Here is a 12687-nt window from a genome sequence, read left to right on the forward strand (position 1 = left end):
TTATTTTAGTAAAATAAAAATCCCACACTCCCTAGTCTTGCTCTCCAAAAAGCTAGGCGTCTTTAGAAGGTTACCCCTGCCATTAAAAAACTGATACCCCTACGGACAGAAAAGTGGGATAAACTATTTTTTTTTTTTAGTAATCGTCTTTTAAACAAAACCCTAAACCAATTTACATAAAATTCGGTATGGATATGGAGTTTCTTGTTCGTTCTTCTCCATAGAAATCTATACTTTGGAAAGAGCGTAGAAGACTGACCGATAGACACATTTTTTTTTTATATTGTAGTATTTTTTTGGCGTTCAAGTGTCTTCCCGGTCTATCTTAAGCATTGCGATTCCACCACAACGAAAAAACGTTTATTTGTCACAGGCAGGAGACAACAAATATTTAAAGTTTTTAATTACAATTAAAAATTAAATTATTTGCGCCTCATTAGGAGTTCCTGTTATGATAGTTGCATTTTGTAGTAATAAATTAATTAATAATTTGTACTTTGACTTTGAGATAATTATGGTTTAAAACATAAAAAAGGTCATAAAATAAAATAGTTCTCGTAAAAAACACGGTAAAATTGAAATTTTCGGATAAAATCCTCGGTAGCCACTAAATAAATTTGGGTGAAAATTTGTACAAAGGTATTTAATTTAAGAGTCGATTATAACATAGTTTCGTCCCTGAAATCTCACGGGAACTATGTGGTGAAATCCCTGCGTACTAACGGTGGACGTTACCGCATTTATTCAAAGGAGGCTCTGTCTACCAGAGGACAATCACGGGTTGTGGATATTTCAATGTAAATACAGAAGTTTCAACATAATTGGTCATATTGTCATGTTTCACTACTTTATACTAACTTTATACTACCATTTGTTTTGTAAGGTACGTTTGAAAGAAATGCTAAGATCCGATTAATTGGCCTAACTAAACTAAGCGTGGGCGAAGTCACAGCGAAGCATAATATCACGAATAATAGAAAAAGCTGCAATATATGGCAGTTTTATTATCTACAACTATGGTTCCGTTTTATTATTTGACAATAGAATCATTATCTTCGATTTCAATTACTAAATTCGATATGGCTCCTAACTAAAATTCATACAAGAAAGCTACAACTAACGCCATCTATCGTCAGACGTAACAATCACCACTTAAATGCAACAAATCGTAGTTGGTGTGGCCTAAGACGTTCAAAGTCAACGAGATAACACTAGACCAATCAGCGATCGTACACTAGGAAAAATCAACCAATCAGAGTATTTGCCTCCAATCATCGCTCCAGGTAGCGGTATGAATGCATTAATCCTTGAGCGAGTGCAATTTTCCAATGATTGGATGTAATGACTCCTTTTACGAAACAAATTGCATTGCCACATAAGCTTCCTGTTTACTTTCTGTTGTAAAGATCTCTACAGTTCTAGAACACTCGTTACAAATACACTCTTGAGAGAATATTTCGGAATATTTCGATAAAAAGCAAATACTGCTTACCAGTGGTCCAGCGGAAGGCAGATCTATTTCTAACGCCTTGACAGGACAGCCGAGACTTTCATACTACGTATCACACGCGAGAGTCTTGCGGCGAAATTGCCAAGCAGATCAAGACCTTACGCACCTATTAGTGATGCGACGAACACCCACAATCGCTTTCGCCGTTACAAATATTCGCATATTGTTTGAAAGGACTATCGTCTTGAATATCGTCCTAAGACTCCTCATTGATCAATTCAAGTAATCGCGACTAGAACAACGGTTTTAGCACTGGGTTGCCTAAACATTAATGGGATAAAACAATTATCTACCCCAGCGTGAGGAGAAACGTAATTTGTTTAAAAAATCCTCGGAAGAAGACCAGGAGTTTAAGTAATCTTAAACTGACTTAAGCAACTTGTCAACTAACGACCGAAGTTGATAACCGACCACAATCCAAAACCTTTCGATTAAAAGATCGATCTAGAGATTTTGGATTATAATCGATTAATAATTTCCAAAACAAGTAACGACGGTACACTTCGCGAATACGATTGAATAACAACCTTTATTACTGTACACATATTCCACAAATAAAGAATTTGAATTTGAAAATATTCAATCGCATTCGCACTCGCGAAAGTAAGGAATGCACTGGGTACATCACTAAAACCTATATCAGTGAATGCGATTGGCTGATCAGAGACAATTAACCATGATTGCAGTTAGGTATTGGCCCCGGCGACTACATGATTTGATTTTTGCATAATTCAATACAAGCCAAAGTTCGAAGTGTGTATGAACGAGAAGCTGACCTCTTTAGTCTCGCAATTTAAGGGTTAAACAGTTAATAGAGACAGTTCGCAGATCGCAAGGAGCATTGCAATGCATTGTAAATTATTATGTTTGAATATGTTGATAGTGATTCTTATTACTAAATGGTTTTGGTTTAGTTTAATGAGTTCATGACATTAAATATGAATGTTATGTGAGAGGCGGCTGCTGAAGTCCACGTAATTAAAAGTAGAATGTAGATATTCTTTATCAGGTAGACCTGATTAACCAATAAAGGGCAAATAAAAAATGTTAGATGACTCATTTTTGATACAATGTCCGTCTCGTAGATTATTTTTTTAAAAGGTTACATTAGATACGCAATTTTTATTCTCTAATGGAAATAAATACTTTCTAAGATACATTGATTTGAAATATCACGTGATGTCACTTCTAGGTTCGTTTTATACGTAGAAATTACGTATTTGCTCCCACTCCTAAACTTTGATACGAGGACTTAAAATACGTGTTTAATATTTTATTATTACCTTACTGACGGAATAAATATATTTTGTGTGGGTGGTGTATAGCAATAACGATTATTCCTATAAAGTTATATACGGATATGGATAAAGTTCGAGGTGCAGTAAACATAATTCGGTAAGTGAGACTCGCAACAACAGAAAAATAACAAGTGCGTTGCCGGCCTTTTGGGGGTTATGGTTTTGAGGACTGGGGGATTTGGGATACGGGGTTGGGGAGGATTGGACCTTCATTATATTATAAAATATTTTTAAAGTAACCATTGTTATAGGAAAAGAATACATAGCATTAAAATATGTTTCATACTTGTCCTTGTACTGATAAATAGGTTGTACTTGTCCCAGTTTCCTTGTGTTATTGTATCGTATGCTTATTTTTCTCTGCAACTTGCCCGTTGCAGACGGATCGAAACTTGAGTTATTTATAGCAAACTTTGATCTAAAGCAGATCAGTAGTGTTGGTTTATTTATTTATAAACACACGGATGAAAACATGTCACTAGCAGCAGTCTAGGTCCAATACATAGATAGAACATTAGCGAAAAATGAATGGATCTACTATGAATACGTTGTGGTTTATTCCTGTTGGTGACATACATTTGAAGACCATCAAAAAAAATACTACGTATAAAGATCTAAGTACTGAGTTTTAGAGGAACTAGTGGTCGCCTAGTGGCCGAAATTCGACCATATATGATTTAATTTACAATACCACTTAACGTACGTTGAAGGATAATTTTTATTTAACTCAAACTCTTTTATAAAACTCTTTTCATATGAGACGTGAGAATATCATCGCAATGTCTATCGATTTTGACGTGTTGTCAAATACGATCAGATACTATGCATGTGTGTGTAATGTTTTATTTATTGATTTAATGTACTTTATAAGCATTATTTTTGAAAAATATTAGCGTTCTGTACTTCTCCTACACATAAACTATAAGTGTACCAAATTTTATGCTCCTACGTCCGCGCAATTATCGTAAAAAGAGGTCCAAAGTTTTTGCATCACGTATTAATATATAGATAACGTAACCGCTTAACCGATACAGGGTAACTCACTTGGAATTGTAAAACCATACACCTACGCTACCTTTAAGATATATAATATCATGCGTTAAAGGCGTCGCATTCCGCGCGCGCCTTAATGAGCTATCAGACCACCTTAAATGGGGACCAGAACCAGCGGATCAGGAGCATGAGTAGAACGGGGTGGTCTGACATTCCCTCTCGCCTCGCCCAAGGTGAGGGAAGACATAGGAGGATTATCCCTCTTAAAAAAAGCTTTCACATATACTGATGCGTTCCGTCGTACATTTTGCAGCTGGATATTCGCCGCCAGCACAATGGCAACCAGCACTGGTTAAAAACGCTTTATACTACTGTGTATGTTTGATATTGGGGTAAACTATATGCGTTATGTGTTGTTATTATAACCAAGTATTTATACTAGTTGTATAAGTAATTACGTAGTACTAATCTCTGCTTGACGTCATCTAGTACGTCTGTATTGATAGTGACTAAGACAATAATATTTTAATAATTATTCTTTTAGTCAACGTTAAACAATCCCAATAACAGTTCGAATTCAAAGCAAAACAAGAAATAGTAAATATCCAATTGTCTCTATCCGACTAGCCGAAGTGTGATTTCCGAGTAGGGGTCTGAAGTTCGATGACCGTGTCGCGCTGAGTATTCTTAGGTTCATCGATTTTAGGGTTCAGCCAAATGGGAGCACGAAGTATGGAAATGGAAATCAGGTCTGAGCCGTCCGAGAATAGGCGATAGGCTCAACTCAAACATAATTGATGAAAATGGAAATGTGGGTGCATATGTAAGGGCTATCTAAGTGCGATGCCCATTACCCTTTTGGCAGACAACTAACGAGTTTTTTTTTTTCATGGGGGAAAGTCATCCTATGACTTCTCTCGCCAGGGCAAAGCGAGAGGGAGTGTCAGACTCTTACTGACTAAAAACCACTCCGTTCCTACTCCTGCTTGTTGAGCCGGAGCCCCGGTAAACCCGCTAGGTAGTCCGCAGCTCCGGATTAAGCATCAGTCCTACTGGGCCCCATCTGTGGAGACAACTAACGTGATACTACGAAAAGTCTTGCAGCGTCGTGCAACACGTGTAATAACTAAGACTTGTTCCATGTATACCAACCTGTTGCTATATTTAGATACCTGTTGCAGAACAGGTAGGCGTGTCCACGTAAATCAACAACAAAATATGCCAAAACAATAACAAGTCGCTTATGTACTCTATGTACCGACGCCAACAGGTCGACTAACTTCAAGTTGTCAAACTTCATTACATTTTCACTTTCGACGAAACGCTACGACCCGTAACGAGGCGTCGAAGATAATGCTCTCCTAAACGGGCAATATTTTTCTACAAATGTTTGCTAGACAAGCCATGTAGAGTCGGCGGAGTAGAATACATGTCACCACTATGTTTCCGTGGGTATTGTAGAAATTGTCGAAAATCTATCGTAATCCACAGATTTTGGATCGAGATAGGCTACTAATTTCGGCCGTAGTTATAAGAGTATATGACCGTATGAGCCTGTACTTATTGTTTTTTTTAAACGTTGCCCAACACTATTATTTTCTCCTGTATCGTGAGTGCGTTTACAAACATACAAGTTCACATACACATCACTCCCCGGAACAACAATTCGTGGATCACACAAAAACTTGCTCCGTGTGTGAATCGAATTCGCAACACGTTGCGCAGCAGTCGGTTGGCCAGACACGGCGCCAACCGTGTAGTCAAACACAGAGTCTATGCAATAGATTTCCAGTGACCCAATGTGGCATGGCAGGAGGGGTTTCCATCGGCGTCGAGGTGACGATGAAGTACCTGGGACTCGTCCTCGACAGTCGGTGGAAATTCGAGGAACATTTCCGACGTTTGGCTCCCAAGTTGGAACGGACGGGGGCTGCCCTAAAGCGGCTCCTACCCAACCTTGGGGGACCAAACGCCTCCTGCCGGAGGTTGTACGCGGGGATTGTGCGGTCCATGGCCCTCTATGGGGCCCCGGTGTGGGCGCCAAATCTACGGCGACGACCAGCTCGTGCGCTGGTTTCATCCCAGAGGGTCATGGCCATTCGGATGATCCGTGGATACCGCACGATCTCCGGGGAGGCGGCTAACCTCCTTGCGGGATCACCGCCGTGGGATCTGGAGGCGAAAGTGCTCGCGCACGTATATAGCTTACGTGCGGAGGCGCATCCCCGGGGCGAAAGTCCACTGCCGCGCCAGATTAGGGCGTGGCGGGATGAGCTCCGGCGCGATCTCATGGCGGAATGGAAGCAACGACTATCGCAACCGAGGGCTGGGCTCGCTGTTATAGCAGCGGTAAGTCCCCTCTTTGAGGAGTGGCTAGAGAGGCGTCACGGCGTCCTCACCTACCGCCTGACGCAGGTGCTTACCGGACACGGAAGTTTCGGTAGGTTCCTGTTTCGGATTCGGCGGGAGGAAACGCCCGGGTGTCGGCATTGCGTGGATCACCCGGAGGACACGGTGGAGCATACAGTAGCGGTGTGCCCTGCATGGGCTGAGCACCGCCGTGTCCTTAGGGATGTGATCGGCGACGGTGACCTCTCGCGTCCGGCTTTGGTTCAGGCCATGATGCGGAGCGAGAGGGAATGGGACGCCGTCTCCTCCTTCTGCGAAGCAGTCATGCTAGCTAAGGAGGAGGCGGAGCGCGTGAGGGAACGATCCTCCTCACGCCCCAGCCGCCGCAGAAGACACTCCGGGCGTCGGGGATCGCGTGACGATCTCCGGCCACCGTAAGTGCGGGTCTGCGGACGGCGAGCAAGGGTAGCTCGCCGACCGACCAGAACCAGACCCGTGCGTACGGCGCGTCGCGTTCCGCGCGCGCCTCAAAGAGCCAGACCACCACAGATGGGGCCCAGTAGGGCTGATGCCTGATCCGGAGCTGCGGACAACGTAAAAGGTTACCGGGGCTCCGGCTCAAAGCAGGAGAAGGAACGGGGTGGTTTTTAGTCAGTAAGAGTCTGACACTCCCTCCCGCCTCACCCAAGGCGGGAGAAGTCATTGGATGATTTTCCCCCCTCAAAAAAAAAAAAAAAAAAAAAAGTGACCCAATGTGGAATAGAGACATCGCATGGTCTGTCAATGTCAGTCAGGCCACGAGAATCCAGTTTTTTTTTAGGAATATTATTCCTCTACATGAACGACTTTGAAGTTTAGTGAAGCGTGAAGCTGAACACCGGTAGCGACGGAGAACTTCTGTGGACGCCCTCTGCCCCTTGTAGGGGACATAGGGCCTTAAGTCAAGTCAATTCACAAAATACAAGTTTATTACCATCAGTACGCTCAACAAACGAGTTAAAGATCGCCGAATCAGAGAACGCTGCTGCCCAGAGGGCTTAGTACGAGTTTGTTTAGCGAGATCGAAACGACAGCGAGTTCAGCGCTGTGATTAATTGGTTTATTCATACCGGCCAATCAAAGCGCCGAACGCGCTCTCGTTTCGATTTCGTTAAATGTAAAACAAACTCATACTAAGGGTACAGTTTCTGTAATTTGTAGTCAAGTCTTAAGACACCCACCGTAAGAGCAGGGGTGGTGACAAATGTACTTTACTCTGCCGTCGCTATATGGCTTATAGCTGCACGATTGGCCACTAATTGCGCAGCCATATCGGTCATACTCGGTCATAGCAATAACGCTTGGAGTAATGTACAGGATATAAGAGCAATCTTGCAGTTAATGTGTGCAATATAGCCACAATGCACACAATGCTACTGGCAGATCAGCGATTAAACAACGTTATGCGAGTTGAATTACCTCACCGAACATTTCTTGTTGTTCAGCGATCTGAGAGAGAGAGAGAGTCTGTGATTTGCAGTTGGAATGATGTACCTACACATTTGTAAACGCACCCATGGTATAGGAGAAGATCCGGAGCTGCGGACTACCTAGCGGGTTACCGGGGCTCCGGCTCGAAAAGCAGGAGTAGAAACGGGGTGGTTTTTAGGGTTCCGTAGCCAAATGGCAAAAAACAGAACCCTTATAGATTCGTCATGTCTGTCTGTCTGTCCGTCTGTCCGTCCGTCCGTATGTCACAGCCATTTATTTCCGAAATTGTTGGGCCTACATAGTTGAAACTTTGTAAGATGGTGTATTTCGGTAACCGCTATTAGAATTTTGAATAAAAAATAATAATTTTAAAAATTAAAGTGGTGCACTCCATACATGGAACTGATTCAAAAAAAAAAATTTTTCAGCTTACATATCCGTGATGGGTGTCTATGGATAGGTCTTTAAAAAAGACATTAAGGTTCCTAAAACCACTTTTCGTCAAAATCAATCGTTTGAAAGTTAGACGCTTCCAAAGTGGAAAAATGTGTGTCCTCCCACCCCCTCTAACTTTTAAAATAAGAGAGTGAGAAAACTGAAAAAAATATATGCTGTAGGTTTCAATAGAAACTAATAACGAAAATTGGTTTGAACCAGATATCATTATTAGTTTTTAAGAAATAAAACATTTTCAAAAACCGCAAATATAACTTTGTCGTTCATACAAACACTATGTAAAACCAAGTTATTTTACAACTTTAATATTATGTCATCCACTTGCTGTTACGGAACCCTTCATGAGCGAGACCGACTCGCACTTGGCCGGTTTTATTAATCAGTAAGAGTTTGTGATTCCCTCTCAAATTCAATCAAATCAGCATTGGATGATTTTTCCTCCTCAAAATAAATGTCGTAGGAGAAAATCTTAGTAGAGGATAATGTTGAAAAATTAAGAACAGACATGGAAAAATGGCGTGTGAAGGTAAGCGTCCACAGGCCCGCATTGAAGCGTTCCGGGTGACGTCATCGGTACGCATCGCATATAGTCATTGCCGATGATGCGGTCCGTACGATGCGGATCAGTGGACGCAGTTGTATGAGGTAAAAAGCACCGACTATTTGCCGTGCCTTCATGTCGTACCGTCGCACGTGCTAAGTCACCGATTCCTCGCACTCTGGCCGCGCTCAATGGTCTCTTGGATGCAAATCCAACAAATGATCTGTTCGTGGATGGATGGAAGGAGATTTTGTCGGAATGCCTGAAGTACTGCAAGGCGAACTTATGAATGCTGTTAATTCCTGTTTAATTATGTTTTAATTATGTATGTAAGTTGCTTTAATTGGTTGTCTACCATTGTAACTTTGGAATTAAATAAATAAATGAGTTTCTATCCATTAACTAAAATCCGTTGTGTGCGATACGTACGATGCGACCCTGTGGACGCTTACATTCAACAATAAAATTGAAAATCTATTGAGAATAATTATTTTTGCATAGCGGTATTATTGCAAAAAGTTACCGTATAGCGACAAAATTTGCTGCTCATACTACTATTTGCATGGAATCATTAATTATGAGAAGTCTACTATTATCTAAGAGGTAAAATATAGGAATACTGAATGAATACGGACATAATAGGTAATGAGTAAGTATAGCGGCAATGACTAAATATGGTATTTATTATAATTCAAACTTCCATACTAATATTATAAAAAGGAAAGTGAGTACGTAAGTGAATTTTTTTCTTTGACCTTTCCTCACGTGCTAGAGGCAAGTGCTCAGAGGTGCAAGTTTATGACATATTTTTCGTGTGAAGTTAGTTGGGGGGTTGGATATGGTGTATACTTGTCTCAAATCCCCACATTTCTTCAATTCAATAGGGGTGGAAATTTGTATGGAACATTTCGCAATTTTTAAGATAGAAAGTAAAATTGGTTAGTTTTTTTTTTATGTTAAATGGGCCGACGTTTAACCGCTATCTCGCCTGATGGTAAGTGATGATGCGGCCTACGATTAAGCATTTGGACTATTTAAGATTAAAAAAAATCGATTACTAATTATAATTGTTTTATAAATCTGCTCCAACTACTAAAAAATTACGTGCGAAGCCGCGGACGGAAAGTTAGTAAAAAATATGTGAATGCACTTGTTTGTTTGTCCCTTAATTCATATTAGAACCGAATCATGAACCTTTGTAGACAGTTACATGGAAAAATTACGGTAAGCAACTTTTATTGCGAGAAATTATCTCGTTCCCACGATAAAACATGCACAATGTAATTACCAGTCTTGTTTTAATTTAAAGTTCGCCAAGCTAATAATAGATGGCGCTGTTATATCTTTAATAGCATTTACAGCTGTCTTTAATAAAATACGTAATAAGGCACTTTCCATTTCACCATGTCAAATTAAGTATTTATTTCGAAATGTCTATGAAGATTGAATGTTGTACTACGAAATATTTTAGCGTAAATAAATTACATAATATTAATAATTTAGTAAAATTAATTATGTGTATCGTCAAATTCATTATCAATTAAAGTGCTAAAATATTTATGGATATTTTATTGTAGTTACAGAAAGATTAGAAAGTCAAAATATTGAGTAAATTACCCAAGTTTTGGCTACAGATACTTTTACTTGTATGTCACACATACAACACACAAATGAGGTGGTATATGAGTTAGACAAAGTAACTTAGATTTAACAATCAACTAATCCTCTGATATCATTATCAGTAATTACTCATCATTTTATTAATACAACAACATCAACTGTTGGACTAGACATGATTCATACAACTTCCTGTTGTAATTTTTATTCTTGTTTATAGTATTAAACATGGTCTAAAATATACATATTTAATTATCCTATTTTCGCGTAATAAAATAAGATGCATATGCATAGAAAGATTGATGGAAATGAGGTCCCCCATTGTTTGTATTCAAGTTAATATGAGATAGCTAATTATGTGAGACAATATGTATATGTGTGTGAGGTTTCATGTAAGTAAAGTTTTAGCAAACTTGCACAAAAAGATGCTTAGTGATAGGAAATTAAAGTATAAATAGCAAGCACGCTAGCTTGTCAAACCTAATTAATGTGTAATTGACTAATAGAATATTATGAGGATTTAAAGTTGTCAGTAAGTAATAGCCCAGTGTGGACATCTTTAGCAGTATTCTCGCTTTGTATATGGGAATCATAACAAAACCGGTGCTTAGGTCTAAGCAAAGGGAAAATTTTCATTTCACTGTTGTCGGTAAATTATAACATCACATTTAGCAACAAACATTAAATAATTTCTTATTAATTACAGGGAATATTTCCAATCCACTCATTATGTTCTAAATTATGTACCGTGTTCCTTATTCATAGCAGCTTCGCATACAGGATGTGAATGACTTAACTTTTATGGTGCCCATTACATCAGAACAGTTCAATCAATTCAATGCACTATTGTTTGTTGAATAGGAGAGCAACGAAAAGTCGCAAATGCAAGTATTGTCTTTAGTTAGTCACAATACAAAAATGCAAGTACCAAAATGTTCCAACAAATTATTTTTCTAAAGTACCTACTTGTTAAATGACTCATTAGTTACTATTCAAAGGCAATATGATTACTATGCATAGCAATTACACCTTTACTATGGCAATATGATACTTAATAGATCACTTCCATGAAATGTCAATTCAGCAAATGCAGTAGTATTAAGTAGTTTGGTATAATAGTTTCTTATTACTGGCAAATATGATCGGTAATTGTATATCTGTGTTTATTTGATTCTTGATTTTTTATTAGGTAATTAATATTAAGGAAAATTCTGCAGTGCTAACTTTGAGTAGGTTCTGACAGGCTTGTTGAGCAATTTTGAAGTATTATAATAATTAAGTTGTTATAAAACATATTTGACCCAGTTTGTGTAAAGAATCTCAAATTAATTGGGTGTTGGTAAGTTATTACAAGAAGTACTTAGTACAACAAAGAACATTGTAAACATGCAATCATAAATTGCGTAAATCAACTTGCCCAAAGTACCAATAGTTCAAGTATACCTACCTACGTACCTAGCCTAGTGAACTTCATAGCAACCTTTACCCTGACATTTACTTCTAACTTACCTAAGCCTGATGTCTGGATAAGCTCTGAATCATCGAACTCCAAGCTTGGCTCATAGTCATGGTACTCGGAGAGACTGGTGTACGTCTCCTCAGGTTCAGGGTTGCACCCATGGAGCACTGAGAAGTAAAACAATAACATAATTGACACGAATATTTACATACCTACGTCACTCCGCTGCAGATATCTTTACATACCTTGGAAAGCCCTCACAGGGCTCAATTTTGGCTGATGCTCTGATTCCATCGTAATAACACCCACACCTATTCAATTTCGTTATCACCAAGTTACTGTACGTAAACTAAACTCTTAGAAATGTCACTTCCTCCGAACGAAATTACGTTACAACAGCCTTTCAAAACCCTGTTGGCACATCAACAAAGTTTTCTTACGTCACGGCGCACTAAACGAAATAAAAATACGACACCAAAAGTAAACAAATATAGAGAATGCTACGATCTGCGATTGGAAATAACGTTTATCTCTGTGGTTTACCTAAAATTTGGTAAGCAGGATAGGTGACAGACAAAACAGTCTGGCAAGCAGATTTAGACAGAACCACAGCTTAATAATTGTTTCCTAAAATAGTAAACAATTATTTTTGATGAATCAAATACACGTATTAAATTGAAGAAAATCAGAAAAAAATAATAAAGTCTAATAAGAAAAACAAGGCAATTTTATCCTAACAGTATCTTTAAAAAATCTTACTAATGCTATAAAATACGAAAGTTTGTGTTTGTGTGTATGTCAATTACATCGAAACGGCTTAAACGATCGAAATGAAATTTGGATCAGGGATAGATTGTGGTCTGGATTAAACATAGGCAACTTTTTATCCTATGGGAACGCGAGCAAAGCTGCGGGCAGACGCTGGTATCTAATATAAGATGTTTTATTTCCACATAGGTATATTTTCTTGGTGACTTTAAAAATCTATTGTAAA

At 39.1% G+C, this 12687-nt stretch overlaps 1 protein-coding gene across 1 annotated transcript in view; it reads right to left on the reverse strand.

Moving 5' to 3' along the window:
* LOC118262144 (rho GTPase-activating protein 1) overlaps positions 1-12294 on the reverse strand; it is a 35177-nt gene extending 22883 nt beyond the window's left edge. Inside the window, exons 1-2 of the mRNA XM_035573305.2 lie at positions 11939-12294; positions 11744-11860 (exon numbers count right to left, since the gene is read on the reverse strand). Coding sequence (XP_035429198.1) covers positions 11744-11860; positions 11939-11987 — 166 coding nt within the window. The 5' untranslated portion in view covers positions 11988-12294. The remainder of the gene's footprint in view (positions 1-11743; positions 11861-11938) is intronic.
* Positions 12295-12687: the final 393 nt, after the last annotated feature.

Source organism: Spodoptera frugiperda, chromosome 25 (assembly GCF_023101765.2).
Source record: "Spodoptera frugiperda isolate SF20-4 chromosome 25, AGI-APGP_CSIRO_Sfru_2.0, whole genome shotgun sequence".
Lineage (NCBI taxonomy): Eukaryota > Metazoa > Arthropoda > Insecta > Lepidoptera > Noctuidae > Spodoptera > Spodoptera frugiperda.